This window comes from Strongylocentrotus purpuratus, unplaced genomic scaffold (assembly GCF_000002235.5).
Source record: "Strongylocentrotus purpuratus isolate Spur 01 unplaced genomic scaffold, Spur_5.0 spur5_scaffold_4, whole genome shotgun sequence".
Taxonomy (NCBI): Eukaryota; Metazoa; Echinodermata; class Echinoidea; order Camarodonta; family Strongylocentrotidae; genus Strongylocentrotus; species Strongylocentrotus purpuratus.
In genome coordinates, this window is record NW_022145610.1 from 22395399 (window position 1) to 22421049 (window position 25651).

At 40.1% G+C, this 25651-nt stretch overlaps 1 protein-coding gene across 1 annotated transcript in view; it reads right to left on the reverse strand.

Annotated features, from left to right (window-relative positions):
* Positions 1 to 25651, reverse strand: part of LOC585274 (PR domain zinc finger protein 12-like) — a 26899-nt gene continuing 1248 nt past the window's right edge. Inside the window, exons 2-6 of the mRNA XM_011662297.2 lie at positions 9870 to 10042; positions 9003 to 9158; positions 8377 to 8488; positions 6481 to 6684; positions 1 to 206 (exon numbers count right to left, since the gene is read on the reverse strand). Coding sequence (XP_011660599.2) covers positions 1 to 206; positions 6481 to 6684; positions 8377 to 8488; positions 9003 to 9158; positions 9870 to 10042 — 851 coding nt within the window. The remainder of the gene's footprint in view (positions 207 to 6480; positions 6685 to 8376; positions 8489 to 9002; positions 9159 to 9869; positions 10043 to 25651) is intronic.

Consider the following 25651-nt stretch of genomic DNA (forward strand, 5'->3'; position numbering starts at 1 on the left):
TCAAACCTTGCCGGGCTCGGCGGGCTTGTAGGCGGGCACGGTGTGGGGTACGGGTTGGAGTGGGGGCCGCTGGATGGCCACGGGCAGGGTCGTGATGGTCGAACTCGAGTTGGGAGGTCGATGACGTGCGCTCTTTTGGTGGGCTCGGAGACCAGCGAGCTGCGAGTATGCGCTGTGACAAACGTTACATCGATAGGGCTTCTCACCTGCAAAGAGAAATAAAAGAAAATCAAGAAAAAGAACAATTAAATAAAGGGCCGATGATATCTGGACGATAAAATTCAATATTTTTTTAAGGATACAAAATTTCGGATCTATCGGAAAAACGGATTTGGTTCAATGACTTTCATTTGTGGTCTTAATACTCTTTTCACTCTTTTACACTACTTTTAAAATGTAAATGTATACCGTTTACCTATTAGTGGCAAGCTATTCATGTTGTATGTCAATAGTCAGAATGCGATTTGGGGCAAGGTCGGGCAAACATCAGGCCTCTTGCTTGTCCCATATCAGAACACGTATTGTATTCAATTTTTGCATTCTGACTCAAAAAGGTGAACTTTCTTTTAATCGAACGAGGCACTTCACAAAGACGTATCCATTAAATTTGATTACATTACGAAAATGGCCAAATTTAAAGGAGTGAAACAACTAAACTTGAGAAGAAAAGAAAACAGAGAAGCGGTACAAGTCTAGTGTTATCCTCCCCAATGTTTGAACAAGCGAAGGGAAATCTGATTCGTATTCAGTCTGGTGATCTATTTATCTGCACTTTCATAATGATGGATTCACAATTGCGGTTTCGAGCTAGCTAGGCTAATTGAATTCGAAGCAAAATCTGGTAAGTGGCTCCTTGACCTACAATTTTTTTTTGTTTCCTAAGTAGAACAAGAGTTAATCTTGTAATATGTCAACTACTGGGGGACGTGCGGCACGGAGGGGCAGCATTACACGGCTCAGAAGAAGGAAATTAAAAGGAAAAACTAACGAAGTCGGAAGAGCTTGTGGCGTGTTTTCGCGGGGGAACAGATGAAAATAAAGAAACATCCACCGTTTTTTCTCATTTCTTGTTTCCATTCTTGGATCGTCTTCTCCGATTTCAGGGGGATACATTTCTCGCGAGTCAACCCGTCAATCTGTCATAAGTTGTTGAGTCAATGTTGCCCAGAAAAGCGAAAACCATGTCACTCCTCCCCGCGCATGTCCCTGATTATGCGGAGGACAAACTGGTATGATACGGCCCGCTAGCGCTATGCCCTAGTTGTCCCAGATTCGTTTTGTTCGTTCACTCAGTGTGCGTTTCGTACACGATCTACATACAACCCACAGGTCGTGCGCTTTTAAATCAAACCCTCTCAAAATTCCATTTTCCTTTCACCAAAAAAAAGTCAGTCGTGAAAAGACAGAAAAGGGCAAATGCCAGTGTTTTGTCAATTGTGATTATCGCTGGTTGCAATCAAAACAATATCTCTTTCTCTCTTTCTTTTCTTCCCAACTTTTTCTCTTTATGCAAACGTAATATTTCCTTCTCTGCAATTTTTGTATTATTCCCTTTCGGTGGTCATCCCTACGACCCGTTGGCCGCAGGGTGCGGCCATTGTTAAGAGGAGAATAGGGGGTATTATCGGAGGTAACCCATCCGTTACTCATCGCAATGGATAGGGGTACGATAGAGACCCCCTCTCTTACCCCTCACGTGTCCCAGATGAGGTAATTGGTCTGATGGAGGCGTTGGACGGTGTGGCCAATGCTTGACCACTCTTTCAGAGAGTTCTTTTCATCCATTCGGACCCACCGTTGAGGGAAAAACCGTAACAAAAAGCGATATTTTCTATCATTTCTGTATTTCTTTTTTACGATAGACGCCTTGGAATACAGGAGTGTTCAAATCCATTCTTTCCATTGTGGTTATTTTCCATACACTATTTCTGAGATTGTACAACATTATACGCTCAGGCGATTAAAGTTACGTGCTCTATTTAAAATGTAATATTCGAGAATTTTATCAAGTTTTATTACTTGTTCCCTTACGAAAAAGAGAGACTTTGTCATGTTTATTGAATTGATTAATGCTACGGTCACAAAGGTTCGTTCGAACGATAATTTCGTACGAATCTCCCTTTTTTCCATTGTCTTCCCGAATTTCTATTGTCTGAAAATCGTTCGTAAGGCGTTCGTAGCAGTTCGTAATGGCATTTGTGACCGAGGCTTTAGCAGTAATAGTAAAGGTAGATGCATCGTTATTATTGGTGAAGGTTCTGATATGAGAGGCGGCTGAAGAGGGAAGAGGCAGAGGAACAAGCAGAAGAAGAAGGTGGTAGAAAACAACGGTGTAGCTACCACGCATAATTTGCCCCCCCCCCTCTCTCTCTCTCTATCAAAAGGCAAAGAAAGAGAGAAAGAGAGAGAGAGAGAGAGAGAGAGAGAGAGGGGATGGGTAGGGGGAGAGGGTAGGCAAAGGGGAAAAGTTAATTGATAGGACCGTCTCCCACCCCCCCCCCCTCTTTATGTTGGGAGACGCGCTACGCCATTGGGCGAATCACATTAACACCAACAAAAAAGGTGACTTTTGCATGGAGAGAGTAATAATGACAGTAAGAAATAAATACAGAAAATAATGACGCAGGAAAGAATCACTGTAAATAATAACACTTTCGTCCAATTCTACGACAAAAATCAATCATTAGAGACATTAACGATTGAATGTCAACGTCATGGGCGTCATCGCATAATTGAGAATAGAGGGAAGTAATAAGAACAAAAATGAATGGAAAGAAAGAAAGGAAAAAATGGCAGGTCATTTCATGCAACCTTCATGGGATAAAACAAGGGTGTGGAAACAGTGGGCTGTATGCAACAGGTTCGTGCTGGAGTCGGTCAGTGGTGGAAAGCAGGCCGTCCGCGTCGGTGCATTTGAGCAACAATATCCCCTCGACACTTCCAACAAGAAAATGCCTAATCGTTGTGTACGGATTTAATACGTGCCATTCTTTCTTTCTTGTATTTTCTGTTCCGTTTTGCTTCGATGTCCAGCCATCTTGACAAGGTCGAATCCACCAGGGGAGCGTGCGGTATTGTTTCTGGGCGGCAGCTCGGACCGCTGCCAGGCCGACGCATGCCCCTTAAACTGGACCGAGCTCCCGCTCGGCGTGCAACTTTATCTATGTGAAGCGGCTTTTCAAAACCTCGTTAAATGTTCATTAGTTCCTCATGAAGGCCGACAAGAGAAAGTGATATTCCTTTATCTTCGAGTTGTCTATCTAGGTTTCATGATAATTATTGCAACCCCTCTCTCTCTCCCCAGTTGCTATGCAAAATGCATCTGACATTTCGAGAACCCAGAAGACGAAGACATAGATAAACGTCTTATTGAGAAATAGAAGAGAGAAAGGTGAAAAATAGAGCCTTGGAATATATAGAGAAAGAGAAAAACGAACAGACAAAGAGGAACAAGAAATGAGAAAGAGAGAGAGAGAGAGAGAGAGAGAATGGGTAACATGCAAAAGAACAATGGGAGAAAGTGAATAAGAGAAAGAGAGGGAGAGACAGAGAGGTGCTAAGGCGGAGAGGTGCATAGAGATATAGATATACATAATAAACTTGTCCATTTTTAATGAAGAGCAACATACTGAAAAAGATGGGAGTGATAAACAGACATTGAGAAATATAGAGAGATTGATATAAATACAGAGAGAGATAAGAGGGGGTGGAGTATATAAAGATAAACAGAAAATGAGAAATATGGAGAAGGCCGAGAGGGAAGCTCGCTGAAACTACCAAACTTTTTTTGTAAATAAACCACACAAAAAAGGGTAGGATAAGAGATATAGACAGCAAGAATTTTTGTAGACAGACGGAGGACTTAAAGAAAATCATTAACGAATAGGTCGGTATGAAATCGAGGATTAAAACTGGCTACAATGAAAGACTATGTTAAATAATTATTATACTCCTCAATGGTCACAGCTTGGACACACGACACCACATATCATAACATCATCCCACTTATCAGGAAAAAAAGAACAATTATGAAACAGAAAGAAGACATCTGTTATGCTGTCTTAGACACTGGGATATCATTCTCTTCTATTATGAGATATTTTTCAGTCAAAGATGGTTAAATACAAGTCTTTTTTGACCGCCGACCAACCGGCTACAAGCAGCCGACAATAGTCCGTATTAACGGGAACAGAATCAATTATAATTTCATAGAAGGGGGGAACTCTTGACCTCCTATCTTCATGAAAGGAGGGGAGGGCCACACAAATTGCCCAAGTAATAATTTTCCTCTTTTTGTGTGGAACATCCCCCACGGCTCATTAAGCCGGGTGTACCTAAGGCCAGCGGACCGTCGTGAGCGGCTACCGCCGAAAAGCCCCGGGGTTACGACGTCGCGTGCCGTAAGAAAACCCGTGTCCTTTCCATGGATTACGGGGGTTGGCAACCAGCTAATGAAGAGGACGTTTGTTCGTCTTTTTTTCTTGTCTTTTCTCTTTTTTTTTTCTCGTCTTTTTCTTTTCTTTGGTGAAATTCACGTCTTGTTCTTATTCGTTATTGTCTCCCTCGTTTTCTTTAGTTCTTGCACTATTCGTGTTCTTGATGTTACTAAGAGACTGTTTCTGTTCTATAACAGGTGTGTGTCTTTACTAGATGGTTTTACAACTTTCTATATTCTACATGTATATACCTATCTCTGTTTAACAATAATATTACACACCTATACTTTCACTGCTTTCATAGACTCAGAGAGAACGGGAAATAATAAATGAAAGAGAGTGACAGGGAGAGAGGAGTGGAGAAGGAAGGAAGCGAATGAGGGAGGGAGGGAGAGAAAGAGACAGAGCGACAGACGTAGAGAGAAAGAGAGAGTGACATAGAGAGACGTAGAGAGAGAGAGAGAGAGGTGGAGAGAGAGAGAGAGAGAGAGAGAGAAGACAGGAGATAGAGGGATGTAGAGAGCGGCGGAGGGGGGGGGGGCATGTGATGGATGGACGAAGACAGAGAGAGTGACAGAAGAAATGCTGAAGAACGATCGACAAATCAATCATTACAATGCATTGTGGTTGAAGAGAGTGAAGGAGAGAGAGGAATGACCAATCAAAAAACTTTCAGCGTATCAGAGTTTGGCTTTTTCGTTACCCTGTAGTCTGTACTCATATCTCAGTCGCTGATTGGTTCATTCGATGATCGCTTTGGCTGTGTCAGTTTCATCACGGAGTTTGCCCAAGTAACACAAGAGAATGCGTTTTAAACTAGGCAGGCGAGCGGTCATTCGTTCTCCTGATATTTTACTTTCATTATCAATGACTAACATGTAAACCCAATTCAACATTGCCACGAGCAACATCAACACCAAATTATTGCAATTTTTCATGCTTAAATTAATTCGAATACCCATAGCCCTCATGCATATCGCTCTTATCCTTTAATGTGTGTGTTTTATTCTATGACCTTTGATAATAATGATGGACAGACTAAGAAGTCGGAGTAGGTCAATTCTGGAGGTTGCCGAGAGCAAAGGACAAATTAATTAGTGATTTTAGGGTGAGATCCAGTCACTAAAGAAGTTCTAAAACCTGGAACGTGTTGATAATATGACACCTGCTAAAGAAAAACGATGGGGAAATGGAAGCGCTGGGAGTGGTGCTAGAGGGCTGGGCGGCCAGCACCGGGCTGGCGTTCATCCGCTCTCCGGTGGAAAGCCCCTTACTTCAACTCGCAGCTGTCTGCTTTTTTTTCACTCAGACTGAGATGTAGAGGCGAGAGAGGGAGAGGAGAGGGAAGATGAAGACGAAAGTGAAAAGAGAGAGAGAGAGAGAGAGAGAGAAAGAGGAACAAACCCCTACTGATCGCGATCTGCCGTATCCCCCATGCTCTATACCAGCAATCCGGCTCAAGGGGCTTTTTAAATAGTCATAAACGAGTGATTTTCTCGCCATTATCCACCCTCGCAATCATAAATTACCGACGGTACATCGGCAAAATTCGCCCCAGGAGTTTCGGGGCATTCGAGAGGTAGAGAGTACGTTGATCCGGCCAATGAATTCTCGGCTAATGCCTCCTTCTACAATAACTACGTTCAGAGAAAAAAAAATCCCCTTCTTTTCACCCCACCCCCTGATTTCCGTTAGGGATGTGCATTTCTTCGCCTTGGTAAAACTAAATCAATGGCACTATAATAACCAAAACGAAAGTTGTTGAAATCAATAAAAACAGCTATTCTAAATATAACTTATATATTTACAAGATGAGACATGACACTTAAAACATGTATAGTTAATAAATCAGATTACAAAAGATATTATTCCTTTAAAAATCAAGATCAAAACAAAGAGAAGCCAAGATGAGGCAGGGAGGCGCATTGTTATGCAACCTAGTTTGTTCGATAAACAGTAAATTAATCTCAATTGACACCATCATTTGTTTTTGTTTTCTTTCTTTTGTATAAATTTTGGATAATTATATAAAGTATTGACTCACCTGTATGTAGACGTGTATGATTTCTTAACGTGGAAGACTGGCTGAAGCGGCGATGACAGAACTTGCAGATGAAAGGTTTCTCTAACGTATGAATGCGCATGTGCGAGCGAAGGTTGCTACGGGAGTTGAAGCCACGCCTACAAACGACACAGTGAAGCCTACTTTGAGGAGTGGGCGGGGTCTGCAGATCACTCACAGTGTCTTCTGTAATTGGGGAAAACCAATGAAAGAGATGGAAAATATCAATTAAAAGAGGCATAGCTAGAGGGGGAACATGCCCCACCCCCGTCGAACTTTGAAAATTTGGGGAAAGGGAAGAGAAAGAGAGAGGGGATGGGAGTGAAGGAAAGAAAGGGGGAATGAACTAAACTTAATGAGAAAGTAATAGGGACGCCTCCCACCAATAAGTGGCCTCATTATTTCATCCACCTGGTACGCCCCTTCCCATGTTGCCAGCGCCATGTCAATGCAATTCAGAATCGGAAAAAATAGAAAACAAACTGTTGAGCGAGATAGTTTCAATTTTGGATTCTGCAAGAATTCTACGATTTTGTAATATAATCCAATCTTCAGTCCGTAGAAGCCCAATAAACATTTGGCACATTTATTTGATTTTAGTTGATAAATTGGTAGATATCCCACTCAAAGTTATAACCTTTTGCAATTTCCTCCTTACGTACTCGTAAATTACTTATCAAATCAGAGAGAATAAATTATATATCTCTGGTCCCTATTTACATTTTTAAAACTCATTTTTTGTGAGTTTTGGGTTAATTTCCACACCGTAGATTATCAAATTTACACTGTTAATGGAGAGGAATTGAGTTCCATGCATCCCGATATCATCGTGAAAAAAAACTTTATCGTTTTGACTTCGTTGCTCCTGAAACCACGTAATTAACAACCCCCCCCCCCCCCCCGATTACATTAGAACAAAACATTCAATTTGATATAAGCCTGCTAAATTAATTTGGTGACAGCTTCTATCCTTAGTAGACATAAGCATTCAATCCGCATTAACATTTCTATTCTTTAATCATTTCTGTTTTTTAATCGTTCTGCTTTTGATTTTCCAGACATGGGCTACCAAAACAACCATATACACGAAGGCAATGATGTGAGACAATGTGCACGATTTTGGGAATGTTTTCAATTATTATTGTATTAAAAAGGAAAACTCCTCAGCTTTCAAGCTGGTTTATATATATATATTCAAATAAACTCATGAATAAATCGCATCGATGACTCAACGAAAAATTGATTAATTACGTGTTTTCATGTGACATCTGTGGTATGAGCCCATTCACTTATGATACATCATTAATCATTAAAAGCAAATAACTCACTGCAATTCTGGAGAGCGTTAATTAGAGAGAGAGAGAGAGAGAGAGAGAGGGGGAGAGAAAGAGAGAGAGAGAGAGAGAGAGAGAGAGAGAGCAGTGAATGAGATTTTCATGTCATTTTGATGAGAATTGATTGTATCAGCTACTTAAAGATAAAGTTTAGTTCTGATCATGCGATTGCATTCTTGAAGAAACTATCTTGAAGCCATTGGGAGAGGCTGATCATGTAGCAGATTATGGTGATGTTTTGGAATCATCACGATGATAAGAAATCGACACAGCCTTGCGAAAAGTTTCATGCACTAGACAATGAAAATGTGTATCTCTCTCTCTCTCTCTCTCTCTCATCCTTCCTATCGTGCTCTATATAGCTGTCTCTTCTCACCCCCCTCTCCTTATCCTCTCAATCTCTTCATTTACCCATTCGTGTCACCTCGAAATGCACCCCTCCCAGTGGGAAGTTCACACCTCTACCCTCCCTTTTTACACCCCTCTACCACGCCATCGATCATCATTAATACCCCCTTTCCTTTGACATTGTGCCCAATGGTACCTGTTGAGATCTTTGTTCGCTGCTCCTGAATAACGGGGCCACAGGGGATCCCTAAAAAGAGGTCAAATGATGACCCATAGTAGACCAACAGCTCCTGATCTGGAGGGATGGTCTATAGAAAGAAAAAAAGGAGAACAGTTGGAAGCAAAAAGAGAATTGGCAATTAAATAATAATGAGGATCATGAAAGCGCAGAGTAAAGGGAATTGAAAACGATTGGAACTGAATAAAGGATATTCCATTTTGAGGTTGCACTGACATAGTTCCATTCTAGATTTTTGACAAGCTGCTGTATTTTGTCAACAAACACACATCCAAAGATTGGTTCCTGGGTGATATAAACATAATTATGTTCTCATATCCTTGACCCGTGGTATCAATAACTGTTCTACATCATCGAGTTATCTATCTTTTAGATTTTAAATTTTCCACTCCTCTGCTTATTCCCCTCCTCCTTCCTTTTTCACGTCTGTATAATTTTCTATTCTTTTTCGTTCCTGTTACCAAATATAATAGTCTTCCAAGCCTTAATCTATTGATTGCTACCGGAGTAAAAGTCGCCAGAAAAAATATCGGCAGAACAAATTACTAACGAACTACCCATACGTGCCGATATTCCTTTCTCACCTTGGTTGCACGGTAGTAGATTTCGGAGCCCATTTGGAAGACTTCCAGGTTTTGTTCCTGGTCGTTTCGCGCGCAATTCACGTGCGACATCCACGTCTGCGTAGATTCTTCGGACGCGTCGACGAAATGGATCAATCTTCCTTCATCATCGAAAACCTGAGGGGGGAGGGTTCAAACAAAACAATAGTCAAAGATGTTTTCAAGTCTTGACAATGTTATTCCATATCATTAGTTCATCGGCGATCGTTATGATTAGAAGGGTTTAAAACTTGGCAAAAATTGATTCGGAAGTAACAACTTTCAATCAAATATGGGCGTATTTAAAGATATTTCAATTTGTTTCTTGGTCATAAAAGTTTGCTAAAATTACCACGCTTTTTCGAGATCTGCTTTCTATAAGCAGTATCTAGATGCTTTCACATTAATGGATAAGGTACGACAATGCTCAAAAGAGTACACATTTATTAAAAGAAACTTGAGGATCTTAGAGCTGAGATCAGCATCAGAGTTGATTGTAGTAGTCATAGATACAGTAAAAATGAAAAATAATAGACGAGTGTCCGCTACAACGTGTACGTGCACTAAGCAGATGTGGTCCAACAATATAGGAACTGCCTCTAGATCCACCACTAGTCAAATGATTGGATCATCTCCAGTTTAGGACCCTGTATCATAAAATTGGTTATCAATAACACAACTGTCGCAACTCTATATCAAAAATGTTCTCATAGTCTATTAAATGGTACGATTTCAGTAGCTTGTATCAGCAACTGCTTTAGGTTAGGGCCTATTGATAACAGTTTTGTGGAACAGGGTCCTGGACCAACTATACCAACCAGTGAGGTCGGTCTAAACTGGAATCCTTACCTCCCACATGAATCTGTTGTCCCTGTCTGTTGGGATCTCCTGCGGCCTGACGATCCGGCCCGAGTAGGGTCCCATCTCCGTACCTTCCTTGATCCAGTCTGTTGAGAAGACGCCCAGGACTACGCCGGGCAGTGAGGACGGGCAGAGGGTCACCTGAGGTGGCATCGGGAGACCTGAGTCAAAGGAAAAAAACGACTTGATTAAACCATGATGTTGATGATGATAAAGATGATGATGATTCTGATGATTCTGATGATGATAATGATGACGACGGTGACGATGACGGTGACGATGATGATAATAATGATGATGATTTGAAGCCTTTCTATAGTGACATATTTCTGTTGAAGGTTTTAAGAGGCTAAACTTCCTCTTGTTTCGTTCGTTTTTTAGTGTAAGGGATAACTTCAAATATCGGCAACCCTCCTATTGTGTATTTCTGTCCCCTCGGAACAGCTTCACAAGATCGATGGCGCCACTATAATTATTGCTGCATTGATTTTGTTAATGTTGTTCTTTGAATGATAATAACAACCCCTAGATCAAATCGAAGGTGTTTCTCATTCCTCTCTCTTTCTCGCTCGCTATCTCTCTCTCTCTCTCTCTCTCTTTCTCTCTCTTTGTTTCACTTTCGCTCTTTATTTATTGCCGAGCTAACGTCAACGGTTCTTGTCCATTATAACAATGATGATTAAAATGAATTATTTATGTACTTCGGCATAATCTCCCCATTTCACACGCGAAAAGAGCATCGGTCTTCCATGCCAAGACTCTTGTACCGCGATCGAAGTATGGCAGGCGGGCTTTGACGAAAAGGATAAATGTCGAGATGGCCAAAAGAGGTAATAAAGAAAGTTCTGATTGGCGTGATTTGGGTTCCTAATTGGCTTAATGATGTCCACTCGATGGCCAGTCAAAGAAAAACTTGTTTTCTTTATTCGTGTGTGTCCTCTGATGCGACGTGCAGTGAACAGGTCAGCCACAGACCTTCGCTTAAAGTTAAGGTCATGTGTGATCAAGGATTTGATGAGTTTGATCAAGAACAAGTAACGAGTATTCCGGCGCGTGGCTCGTGACTGGTGGGGTGCGCGCCACGGTGTTTGGCCGGGATTCCCGAGGGACAACACAGCGGCGATTGCGTTCCCGATGGGGGCGCGCGTATACGCGCGTATTCGGAGACGATCACATTCTATAGTGACATAGAAGGGGGCTGTAAAAAAAAAAAGTAGCGAATTGGAAGCGAATATTGCGAGAGGCTTGCTCGTCATGAGTGAGGACGTAGAGGGTCTATAGGACGGTAAGAAAAGGGATAGGAGGAACGGAGAGGAGGAGAGGGGGAGAGGGAGATGTTAGAAGACCAGAGGTGCATTTTGAACGCGTGGAAGGCATGGGTACAACAATATGGTTAAAACGGAATGATTCTTAAATGCATTAAATCAATTCAAAGCAAATTAAATCAGCTCCGAGTGGATTCTAACCACATTAATTCAGTGTAGCTGGTGCCACATGTACCGTGGTGGACAGATGGACATCAACACTACATCCAACGTGTCTATAGCTTACGGGTATAGTAAACCATTTTGTCAATGGTTTTTGGTCGATGGTCAATTATTTCACTATACCGTCACATCCATACTTTCTTTACGTAAAGTCGAGTAGCGTTGTACATAGCATTGCCTCTTTTAACAGACTTGGCGCTCTCCGTCTGCCCACATTATACTCTGATTTTATACAAGCCTGTGTTCTTTTTCCTAGCAAGTCCCCATTTAACCCGTCTGTGACTGCCTAATATCATGTTTGTTACCACTAGCAGTGTGAACACCACCATCAGTGTGAACACAACCCTGAACTTGACGGTTTCAAGATTAATGCATATGGGACTAAGGGAAGGGCTCTAAGTCGGTCAGGGTCGGCCCAAGGGCACGATTTACTCCCAAACCGCCAGTTGAAGTGCTGCGGACATTCCAAATACATATACCATCCATCATGGGGCAACCTGATACAACAGATTTGTAGACGGAGGAGGGAAAAGGGAGAACAAACTCGTAGACAACTTGGTCGGTCAATCTGTCATGAGTCACAACCGTACAGCTGGTCATCGTAACACGGAGCGCCCGTGCGTCGTCTGCGGGTTGGTGTCGGACCAGCTTGGCGTAGCGGGTGGTGAAAACAGTGGTCAGCGGTTCTTGCTCTCAAATAAATATTTAAAAAATCGATCTCGATTTGTGTAATTTTCTTCTGGCTGTGATGAATTTCTTTTGAAATTTGCCCTAGAAATTAAACATTGGACATTCTGAAGACATGCAGCGAGATTCGAGCTCTTTGTCAATGGTTAACGATATGTGCTTTGTGATGGGTAGTGACGGAGTGCTGAAGGGGATGAATAATGGAGAATTAAATTACGATGTAAAAACAAAAAAGGGTGACCAGAATACTGCAATGAATTTTCACCATACTCATGATAATTTTAACACTACTCCCAAATCATCCTTTTAGAATGAAGAGGGCGAATAATTCCTTTTTCCTGTGTTCATATTCAATAATATCGCAGTCAAGTCTCATTGTTAAAAGTCCACTCTATCGTATGTTGTTCTCCATTGCACACATCGGAATTATTATCAGTGCTTTCAACTAGTAAGCTGACGAAAGAACATGAATATTTTTTAACACCAATGTGTAGCCCCTTGAGACATATAAGAACTTTCAAAATTATTGTTATTAATATTTTGTTTTTCTTTCTTTTAGATGAGAATTTTCCAAAGTTATTGTTATTAATATTCTGTTTTCTTTCTTTTAGATGCGAAATTTGCTCTACACGGATGAGTAACTTCAATAATGTCAATAGATGGATGGATATTCAATTTAGAGATATCCAAGGTAACATAATTATACTATATGGGGATGGGGAAGGCCAAATAGAGTGCGGATGGAGCGCCATGAATATCAGAAGAATTTCGGGGAGAATAAGCCAATGTGGACAAAAGACGTTGTAAGGGCACTGGGGAGCTCTTAAAACGTTGTTATCCCAAATTAATTGACGATTAGGGTATTGGGGTTGATCAACCATCGAGCCACTCGAATGTGACAGGTTGCAAGCCATTCTGGGATGGGGAGGACACGGGGAGGCGGAGGGGAGCAGCTGATGAGGTTGTCCTGAGAAAACCCCAGCTGATGATAGCATGTGGGACTAGGCTAGCTTATACGGCGATGCACATTCTCCAACAGTCGGCAGTGGTCGGAGGAGGAGGAGGAGGAGGAGGTGGTCTGGAGGGTGGTATCAGGAAGGAGACGAGAAGGGAGAAAGAAAGAAGACGATGGATGAGATGAGATGAGATGCGAGATATTAAGAGAAACGAGAGGAGTGGTGACTATGAAAAAAGGAATATTCCACACCCCTCAAAAATTAAATAACAGATAAATGAATTAAAATAAAATGAGTAACGATTTATACAATAGCATGGGTTATAAATCTCTAAGTGAAATAAATTTCATCTAAGCTATATCCATCCAAAATTCAATCACGAGGAAGATCCATTGCTGCGTCTACCATTTCAGTATATCGTCACATTACTCGTTAATGTAACAGAAACTATGTGAAATAAGTGTTTATAAGGAATGGGGACGAGAGAGGAAGAAGCGGATGGAGAAAGGCGGAGAGAGAGAGAGAGAGAGAGAAGGAGGAGGAGGAGGAGAGAAAGAGAGGGGGAGAGAAGCGGGCGGGAGGGGATCGGGTGGAGATATAGGTGGGGAGAGAGAGAGAGAGAGAGAGAGGGATGGAGAAGCAGACGGGAGGGGAGAGGGTGGGGATAAACAGGCACAGAGAGAGAGAGGAGGAGGAGGGAAGATAAAGAGAGAGAGAGGGAGGGGAGAGGATGTGGAACACGGAGAAGAAAAAGGGCGTGGTCATATCAAGAGTACGATCAATATAGAGAAGCCGAGACAAGAACAGAAACAAAAGCGACCATCTTTGTGGGGGGACAAACGCAATAACAATGCTCCGCCATTCAGAAATCCATTTCATTCATGAGACATTACTGTTTACTCGTACGCTTTCGATGACGAACTCAAAGTCATTTTCAGGCTGAGTACTTCATTGTTGTCTGTCTTAAAAACTCTTCAAAACAACTTAGAATGAACACTCACTTGTTATAGCATCGTCGGGCGAAATGAGCATAGTATGTTTTGAAGTACCCTTTCTCTCACAGGCACTTTCAAGTATTGCTTTGCTTTATATAAATAATCACCTCACAATCATTATCACATATAAAATACAAATCTTCAATATTTGAAAAATAATTCGGCTCCCTCTACATCGTCATGTATCCATACTTGGTAATTATATGGCCATTGTGAAACATTTTTGGAAGTATGCAGGGTGGCCCCTATAGAACGTAATAACGAGGGGTCAAAATCATTGGTATGAGCGGAAGGGGGATGTTTTCAAATACAAAATTATACCGAAATTTATTTATTTATTTTTTTTTTTTTTTTTTTTTTTGTAACGCAAGTTAGGAGTATGTCCTTGATTAATGAAACTGTGTTTTAGAAAATCGTATAATTTCATGACAGTGTTTAACAAGTCATTAAAAACGCCTGAAAAAAAAAGTTTATTTTTATTATTTTGTTGTGTTATGTGTTTTGAATGTTATGTTTGTGTTCAATCTGACGTTTAGTATAGTTGTCCAAAGCTAAGGCATAACGCAAACTCTGAAACTACACAAACGATAGGCCTGTGTTATTTTCTGTAAGGAGCATTGCCAGTATAAAAGTCTTCAAGACTGTTCCAAAAAAAAAATACTTTAAAAAATATAAACCTCGGCCAATTTTAGCGAACATTGCTTGAACTATGATCGCTATAAACGTTTTGTTATAAATCTGACACACGTTTCCCACGGGGTGTAACTAATTTCATTCATTCGTCGTCGTCAAGTACTTTGACCCTTGACCTCTTGACGTCATTCGCACGACTTCTTTGTCAATGACCGAAATAACCTTGCTCGGACGTGCCGCTCTGCACATTTAGATGAATGTTCCTGATTGACAGCTAATAAATAGATATTAGCAGGGATGATTATCTTTTTATACATCCATTCATAGCTTTTTGTTCAGGGCGGAGGGGTGCGTGCTCAATTAATTGTTGTTTTGCGCGAAAGTTACCAAAATGGAATAAAGTAAAATGACATTAACCATACATAAATCATCACTTCAAGGACATTCATGCAATAATTCATCTATTCATTTTAACAAATCATTAATATAATCATTATTTTCAATCATTCATTCGTTCATTAATTTCTACGGATATTCATATTTCAAGAATTCATCAACTTATTCCGTTTTCATCCAGGATACATTAGGCTACATCATTCAATTCGAAACATATAAGCGTTATCGTTCCTTTAACTTTAAACAAATCGGTTTAGTATAATAATATGATGGATTCGCGTGGCTATCATACTCATAGCGACATTAATCGCACATCTGTATCCAATTAACAACAATAACATTACACGACAATGAAGAAAGAAAGGCATGTCAATTCTAAGTTATACGGAGCCGCAGTGTTTAAAGCTTTAGTACGTGCTCAAATTAGACAATGAAACAAATTACATTCATAAAGGCGACACGTCACTCGCCATAAACTTCCCAGAGACAGACATATCACAGCATAAAGCCGTGTAGGGTTCATAACGAATAATGCCATTATCGCTATATACATATTTTCTGTCCTAAACACTTACACGGATACGGATAACAGGGAACTCGGCGTGAGCCTAGTCTTGCAGGTGCAAACCTTGTCAATCATAACGCGTTATAAAGTGTGTGAACTTCAAAGACTACGTGAACTGAACGGTCTACTACACCCCCTAGGCCCCATACTATAGCTGCCCCCTGATATACCTAGACTGAGAAAATTAGGCTAGACTCGAGGCTTTAAGTAATCGTGTTTACGGTCTGCGCTTGCAGACTAGCTTAAACCAGGCGTAACAAAATGGGTATGTCCCTTTCCATAGCACATCGGATGTCGGAGGAAACTGGTTAACTCCCTGTGGAGAAGCGATAAAAATTTATTGAATTTGAAATTATGTTTTTTAGTCTTGACTTGACTCCCACTCGTGTTACGTGGTGGTGCATATGACATATGATCTCTTTTATTAGTCGAGGCACAGGATTTTCCCACCCCATTTTTTCCTCCATCTATTTTTTTCTTTCTCTCCATTTATGCAATATAATTATGCTATCAAGCAGAAACGTAAACATTTAATGGTTTTTCACACAATAAAGATGAGGATTTTTCTTTTTTGACGATTTTTTTTTCTGGGAGAGGATGGGGAAGGGTCTATGACATTGTATGAGATAAGATGACATCCACCACTTTTAAACTCGATATAATCTTTGTAGATACTTCGCAGTGGCATGCAGCTTAACGATTCTGAAGAAGTTGACAACATAAATATTTAGCATCGGTAAGTGCTACGTGTTATCTTTGATCATTTGAATATAAAACTCATGATGCTTTTAGTGAAGAAGTTTAACGATTACTAATATTTTTGTTTAAAATCCTTGAGCTGGCATTAGATTTACCTATATCAAGTAGTATACTCGCATATCATTATAAGCGTGATCATGTCCTCTTGTCTAAGATAATGACATGTTATGAGGGGTTATGAGGACGTTCTCCAACTTCTATACATGTAGTTAGTGTTAATACTATAATGCATTATGTTTTATAAATATAAATTTTCCAGCAATTATTTTGACGTGAGTAAACTTGTTTACTTTTGAAGTAGCATTTTTCTTTGTTGAAGTGGTTGATATTAATTTTGTTTGTCTGCTTGTTTATGAATTTCATTTCGACATTTACTTAAAACCATTGATGAATCATGCATGATGCGATTCCATTGTGAAAGAAACTAACTATAGAAATTATCCGAATGGCTAATTTCTTGGTAAACATGATTAATTTGCATTATGAGATTTGGAACCATATCAAATACAATGAATCAAGCATCCTAATTTGGTTAAGTAGTTCATTCATATTTACATTTATATAAATTATAACATTTCAAGAGTAGTATTATATGGGACATTGTTGCTATGATTTTCTTCCTGATATGAACTCGAAAGAATAAGAATTGTCAAACTTATTTTTATCTTTACCTGGGCCCCGTCTTAAAAAGAGTTGCGATTGATCCGAATCAATCGCAATCTCCTATCTATTATGTACATAGTTGCGATCGCTTTGCAGATAAGATGCGATTAATCGCAATTGTGTATAAGACGGGGCCTAGAACTTTAACTTCTCTTCAAGAGATATGGGTTTTGATCACGATGACGTCAATTAGAGTGAAATAATTTAAATGATAAAATACAATTTCGGGTACAGGAAAACAACTATTAAAACAAGAAAGAAAGAATTTAAGTGCAAATAAAAAGCCTGTTATACCCTGAGGAGCGTTAAGGCAAGACAATGGAATCTTTATTTTGCTGCTTCACAAAAACAAATCTCAGAAGTTAAAGCATTCCTCTTTTGTTCTACAAGGAAGGTTGGACATTTAGAGATGTTGTGAAGATAGATACGTCTTGTGATTGTAAGAAAGTGAACTGGAGAGTACAGATAATTATCACTGATCTCTCTTCAAGGTTGGACCAATCTAGAAATACGTCAATTTCCTTTTAAACAACAAAAAATTGCATGGAAAGGATGTCTTGACACGTTGCTTTGAATGGTGTCTTTTGAGGACACACGTCGTTGATAGATTCTCTTGTATTCTTTCTTGAATCTTGGGTCATCCTCCCACTGCTCCCTGAGAAACACTTATGACTGGAGTGATATACATTAATGCCTGTTATTGTCCGATTCTGCACTTGTAATGATGCTTCCATTCGTGTGTACCGAGTACTAAAACCGTTTCAATAATCTCATGATGCGAGGGTTTGAAGAGGCGTACGTTAGAAACGTTTTTATTTGTGTATAGTATATTATTTTGATAAGTGTGCCCATGGGGTAGAGTCTATTGAGATGGGGCTTAGGGAATCAAACACGATTTTTCTCAAGTGATGCCTTGCCACCAAGCTCTATTATATTGTAAGATAGAATGACTTTTGCGATGGTTTCTTGCAATGCATGCGCTGTTTTCGTTGATTCAAGTAGGCGGAAAATGACTGTAGTAAGTGGTCAACTCATGACGTTAATCTGCGGACATTAATCTCTCGCATCGTGGTTATATTCTAGACCCGTAGCGATGGGAAAATTTGAGCGCGGAAGCCATGTAAATGCATCCACTCAAATGTTGCTGCACCCTTTCTCCAATGTATGTATACAAAACAAAACAAAATCTGGAAAATCGTGAAAGTATAGAAGAAAGGGGAAATAAAACCGATTCGTAGAACAGTTAACTGCGCAAACATCGGAAAACACTTCTAAATAATGTTGTCTTACATTATATTTTAAGAATTACAAATATGTGCCATTTTGTTCTAGAAGTGTATATTGGTGAGTAGAAAATAATATTTTCTATTTTCTAGGAATGGAACGAAATGGGCGCCACAGTATTCAGATTTGGACATGGTAAGTATTTTCTTTAATTTGCTTATTCCGTTTACTTCCAAAACAAAATTACACTTTAAAGCTGAGATGGATAGAGGAAAAGAGAAAGAGAGAGGGAGAATATATCATACCGGGGATAGTGAAAGAGTTTGAGAGAAGGGATGATACTAATGTGACATCTTTACAATAAAAAAAGAAAATATAAGTAATATAATTTGATGACGGGAAGATGACAAAGTCAATATAACTCATATAGAGCTCGTACGTACATGTAGGCTATTTGAACTTGATTACAAAATACCGATCCCATCGATGATGACTGTGATCACAAATGAACGGTCAGGTGACTATTATCAACGAAACCCTCCAATCCAATCTTTGCTATGTCATGTGACTGTATTTGTTTGTGTATACGATTGCGAATAGTGCACATGAACTTCGAAAAGACGGCCGTGCGATACCGGAAGTATTTTCATACGCCATTTTCGCACGCAGGAGGAAAAACCATCCAACACACGGAGATAGTCTTTAGCCACGCAGACCCTTGTAAAATATTGTTAAAAACTAGCCCTGACAAGCATCTAACCCTAGCCCTAACTATTACACCCAAAAGCCTGTATGCATACTTAGACTAAATAACAATAATTCCCATTAATTGTTCTCTTTACCAAAATTATGATTTGGCTTATAATGCCATGAATATGATATATATTTTGAAAATATCAATTTTTGTGTTTTCATTCAGAGACTAGCGATGACCGTGTTTCCACAATCAAGTAACGAAGGATGTCGTATATACCTTTGTTATAATAGTTGAAAGCACAAAGGCGATCTACATTTTATCGGATCGGATTTTCAGGGAAAGATGAGATAAGATAACGTGACGCCTAACACCCTTTATTGTATTTTTGCATGAATTTCATTATTCTTACATGATATGGGCAATATATGCGTGTGACATTGAATACAACACTATCACTGATTTTACATGTGATTACTTAAATCAATACGTGGTTACAGAGCATGTTAATACAGCTAAGGCGGTATGACCAAAAGTTCAAGTTCGTGAGAATCACGTTTTTGTTTGTTTAAGAGAAAAAGTGAAGAGTAAAGAGATCGAGAGAGATCGAGAGAGAGAGAGAGAGAGAGAGAGGGAGGAGTGTGTGTATATGTATATATAGACAGAGTGGGAATGGGATGGTGGATTTTTGCATAAAAAGCTTGTTTTCTGTAGTTGTTTTTTCTCGTATCATTGACGTTTTACACAAATTCATAGATATATTCCATAGGTCGCGTTCTCCATCCTCCCTTTTTTTCTGGCGAGAAAATGAATAATATAAAATTATGTCAGGAAACAAATATGCCTTGGTACAGGACCATGGACCACGCATACAGGCCAACCTTGGAGTACGCTGCTCCCACTGCACGCTTTCGTGTTATATCATTGTCTACGGTCAGACCTCCTGCTGGGGAGCAACGCTAAGCTAATTTTTGAACAAATATGCGTGAGGGCGGTAACATATTAGAAAAGCCGCTATCAAGAAAAGAAAATGAACAGTAAATGGTTATAATCTGGAGTTGTACGTGACAACATTTCGTTCTTTGAGTTTGAGAGGAAGCAGGGGATTTCTTCCTTTCTTCTCTTTTCTTCTCGTGTTTCTTATTTCAAAGACTTTTAAAGGCACACTGTCCTACTTGTGGCTACTTGCTCCCTCTATATATAAAACTTCCCAAATCGGTGCCTGTCGGTCCCCCATGATCCTCTTTTTCTTATGTTAAATGAGAGCTGAGTTAATGAGATAGCCACCTGTCACAGTGACCTCGACGGCTCACTGGGTGGTCTAATCCCTTCTAGCCGAAGTAGTAACGCCACCCTTTAAGAGCTGATTAAGGTGGTTAGCACTGCCCAATATATATCATGAATTTTCAGCAGGAATCGTTATAGAAAAGGCATGAAATAAGAGAGGTTCATGGTGCAGTAGCTCTTATATACAGTGACGGAGTTATTACCGATTAGGAATGGATGAAGAAAAACGAAGAAGGAGATGACAAACGAGAAAGACTAAATATTTAAAGAAAGAAATAGAGAAAGGATAATCCTTGAATGCGGGTTGAATATTATGAGAAAATTATCTTTGAATTTTCAATTTTAACCCAAATTTCACATCGGCAAAAGCTCTCGATGGGCTGGAGAACTTGGTTGTCACACAAACCACTAAATTATCAAGTGATAGGCTAATTCATTTTGATTGGATTGTTAATTGGATTGAGAGTAACGACCAAACAGGGGAATATCGAGCAGGGTGAAAAATAATCACGGACGGTTCGGCAGATATCCTGAAGTGGCTCTATATAATTGTCTCATTTCCATTGTTCATATGTCAAAGAGTCGTAAATTTCTTCACGCCCTCACTTGAAGTAAACATCTTAAATTGAGCTCTATCTCAAATTTCGACTAATGACCGTAGAACGTGAAGAAACAAAAAGAAGAAATAAACACCTTTTTTAAAGATGGGAACAGCGTTAAAAAAAAAATTGACGTGTGTAAATATTCCACACCAGCACACTGATGAAGTTGTCATAACAGCATGCTTCAAGATTTATTATTGTACTGGCCGAGTCGCGTGTGCTTGTTTATGGTGTAGCAATGGTACATCGCCCCCTCAACTCTCGGCTCGGGCACGCAGTATCTCGCTGGAATCTGTCTATTCCCGAGAATCAGTGAGCGTCTCGTCCTCCCCTTCCTTCTCTCTCTCTCTCTCTCTCTCTCTCTCTGTCATTTTGTTTTTATATCAATAATATTCTCACAAGTGGTTATCCGATTCCGTTACACGGCCTTTTACGTTCCAGATAGACCGTTAAATCACGAGAGGGCCATCGTAGTCCCATGCCATCTGTTTGGTGCTGGGCAGCGCTCACAACAAGGGTTTTCTGCTGAGGGGAGTTTGATGATATTTTAATTGAAGCGGGTAGTTACCATCCTTATGGTGTGCCTGGCACGTTGCGAAGGCGAAAGTGATAATGGCGAAAGACCGTATCATAAATCATACTTGAAGCCTAATGAAAATTAAACGAGATTTATATGATCAAGTCAACAGGCCCTCTGTGGCACCCCGTCTGAAGTGTATATCATCAAGAGCTTCGATGTAAGCATGGGCCTACTAAGAGTAGGTCCATGATGTAAGGGAAACTAGACCTTTGAAGACAACATTAAGGCGACGGATTTTAGAAGATAATTAATCAGGTATCTTTAATTAGCAACATTTGCTGCAATCTGATAAAAAATAAAACGCAGATTGGCTCAAAAAATATATCACATTGTACATGACTATATCGACTGTATGGATGTTGCAGTGAAAAGGTCAATTTATTTGTTCTTCTTGGATGTTTGGCAGCTTGGAAAGCGCCCCTTGGTTGATATTCAAGATATGTATTTGTTACAAAAAAAAGAAAGAAAAAAAATGGACAAGGAGAGGAGGAGACAGATTTTGGCGACAACACTTATTCAAGTGACTCTCAATCACGACAGCCATATGATACAAAGAGAGACTCTGACGATAAAGAATTAGAAAATGTTTTCAACCAATATTACAGAAGTAAAGTAATAAGATAAATACCAATAAACTTTGGATTATGAAAGATTTTAATCAAAGCAACTGAGTTCGTTAAAAGAGGGATTTAATTTCTCATTAATAAATGTAAACTAAAAAACGCCAAACAAAACAGAATTCTAGATTGGGATGATTGAGAAAAGGGAATTCATTATTTGGTTACTTTCCCTTTATTTTGGATGAAACCCTTTGCATTTTGTGTTTTGAGAGTCGACAACGGATCATTCTTCAACCACTAAACAAGGAAATTGTTGTTTTTTTTTTTTTCTAAGGATTTTCTTTTAGTTTTGGTGTAATAAGTATCCTTCCGTGTGGTCCAAAAGAAGAAGAAAAAGCAGAGCTTGCAATCCAACTGTCAATCACATGTGTAATCTACGGGCAAAGATCATAAATGAAAAAGAGGGGGTAATGTGTATTTATGAGAAGAACCGTCCGAGCTTCTGTATCGGGTAATTGCCGAGTAACAGGTGAACGTAAGTACACATGTCGGACAGGTTCACGGTTACTCTTCGACGGCGGTCAAGTATTTGATTTATTCGTGTTTACCCTCTCAAATCACTAATTTTCGCCAGGGTCCCTCCTCTATCTCTCCCTCTTCCTCTCATCTTGTTGTCGCAGTCACGTTTGATGGTTATACCAGAGAGAAGGGTATCTATAGCCGAGGGTTTGTTTGTTTTTTGTTTTTAGTCACCATCACTTTTGGGGGTTATCGGTGTCCATTTTATCTCCCATTGAATGGATTCCAAAAAGAGAGACAAGTTGTTAGACTTTCCTCTCCTATCTAACTGATTTTATGACTCGTGCATAAGGAAAATATATCTGCATTATATTCTAATGATGCGCTAGATACATTGGAGGGAGCTGTTGTTTATTGATGGGTAATGGGTATAGATAGGGTTTGTGATATGAGATGTTTGAATCGAAGGTATACATTGGGACAGATTTGATTCGTAGCGAGTAGTCTAGTATTGTCTTTTAACCTTTCAGGGATGTGATTTAAAACATAGTGGCATATTTACGGGAATTGTACAACCGGTATGTCCAGGCATCCCCTTTTGAAACCCTATACCATTCTTTTCTCCATTACATCGCATAGGGACAAAGTTGTGATAGATACATCTATGCGCTACATAGTATAGTATCATTATTATTAGTTGGAAAACCTTAACTACACAACAAACAAGGGATACCCCTTATGTAATATTTCGGAATCGTGCCCGACGCTCTCACTTTATAAAATTCTCTTCCCGCCCATGTTAGAAATGTCTTACAATAGCTTATCGACAAGTGGATCAGTCGATCGAAAGCTATCTAGTCGTTGCTTTTCTCCTTCTTCATATTGCATCTTCTGCACCGTCTTTGGTTCATGCTAGAGACGTGATGCAGAATGAATGCTGTGAAGAGCAGCTCGGAAGTAACAAACAGTAGATATGAAGGTCCACACTTTTTATTTGAAGATGTAATGAAACGCAAGAAAAATCACCAATGTGGTTCAGGGCCTCGTAATTGAGCGCGCGTGCGGTGAATGCACCGCGTGCATACGAACACACGCGCGCCCACCTCGTCCTACACGCAACGCGGGTTTGAACTTTGACGAAGAAAAAATGGAAACAAGAAATAATTATGAAGGCTTTTAGAAATAAAGGGGACGAGAGAAAGAAACGGAGAGATGGAAGATGGAGAGAGAGAGGGAGAGAGAAGGAGAATGAATGTGAAGAGAGAGAGAGCGTGAAACAAACAGAGAGAGGATATATATAAAATAGAGAGGAAGGACGTAGTGAGAGAGACATAGCGAGATACTGAAGAAAGAGACACGGCCCAAAAATCTGAGGCGAAACGATCGTCTCGAATATGTGACTTTCATTGAAATTATCGATTTTCAGCCGACGCATCTCTCCTCCCAACATTCAACCCCGCCTCTCTCTCTCCCCCTCTCATCCTCTCCTGTTCTGCTCCTTTTTCGATCTCTATCTTCTGTCTCAGTCTTCCTCCTCCTACTCTCTTCATTATTTTGATACGAGCATGTGACACGGTTTGTAATCATCGGTCTGGTACAACGCCTTGTGTTGCTGGCCAAAGTCTCGCGTCATTAACTCGTGCATTTGGAACAACAAAAGAAACCATCTTCGTACGTAGAAGACCGCTGCACTAATCTGATATGTTATTATCAGGCCCGCCATGCGATCGCCGACGATGCCTCTTTCTTCCTCTCTTTGCTCTTTACTCTCTCTATCATTCCCTCTGTCATCTCTCTATTCTCCCTCTTCCCTCATTTCTCTCTCTCTTTACCCCTCTCTGCATCTGTATTTCTATCTCTGCCTCTCCCTCCTTCAGATACAATACACACATGTAATAAGCATTTATTACATCAATTTGAGAGGAGCAGTGTGGTGCGCTTGTAACAGGTCTTTCCTTGCCCCCCCGTCCATGCCAATAATTTGCGATTGTTTGGGGCCGTGGACGCGCGCGCCAGATGATATCTCTTATCTTATTGGTCGTTAGTGTGTAATGCTGACTCTTTTGAGATGATAATGAAATTGAAGAAGAGACGGAATTTGAATGAGAATAAGCTCCGATGCCGCTCCTTCACCTCTCTCGGCCTCTTCTCAATCGAAAGTGAACGGTCCGTGTTTAAATCACGTTAAATCACAACCCTGAACAGATTTTGGAGTCATTACATGATGATGGAGTCTATCTTTACTTTGCATGGCGAATATGGTAGTTTATTTGTCACTTATTTGATTTGTAAGGAAAGCTCTCACAATAGCTTACAGTAACGTCTAAGAATTGCATAGGAAATATGGCGCGTCGTTAGAACTAATCAGATGGGTAACAGAAATAAATACGACGAGAATGAAATGTATACACGAAAAAGAGAGAGAGAGCGAGAGATAGAAAAAGTTCAATAACATTTTGGTAAGAGGAATGTTTTTTTAAAACTTGAGATGGGAGGATCGAGTAAAGATTAAATAAATACAAGGATATATAAATCGTAGGCGAGGAAGTAAAAAAAAAGAGAGGAAATTACATATCAATTAGTAGGGAAAATAAGGGGGTGAGGATGGAGGCAACTTAGTAGGGATTTAAAGAAAAGTGTGAGAGATGGAAAGGAGAAGAAAAATATGAAGATGAGAGAGAGGGGGAGAGAAAAATAGAGAGATGTGAAAGAGGAGGGGGACGGAGCGTTTAAGAGATAGAGAGAGAGAGAGAGAGAAGGGATATAGAAAGCGGAGGAGAAATAGAGGGGAGAGGAGGGAGGAAGAGAGAGGGAGAGAGAGAGAGAGAGAGAGAGAGAGAGAGAGAGAGATGGAATCGGCAATGACACTGTAGCCACTATTTCTACCATCTGTTTCCATGGAACTCCATTACCGGCAGACGGCATATGGGGGACTGTGGATTTTTTTTTTTGCTCTTTTTGTTTGGCGCGTTTTCCCCCCGTACCAGATGGGTGTTAGGGGTTCCCGTGTCTGTTTGCTTCACCACCCAGTCACGTAGGTTTCCCCCCTCCCCGTCAAAATTCACCCCCAACAAGTAGAAGAAAAGAGAGGGGAAAAAATGTTGGCGATTATTTGGTATGAGTTCACACCACATGGCATCAATTTTGTTTTTGTATTCACGAC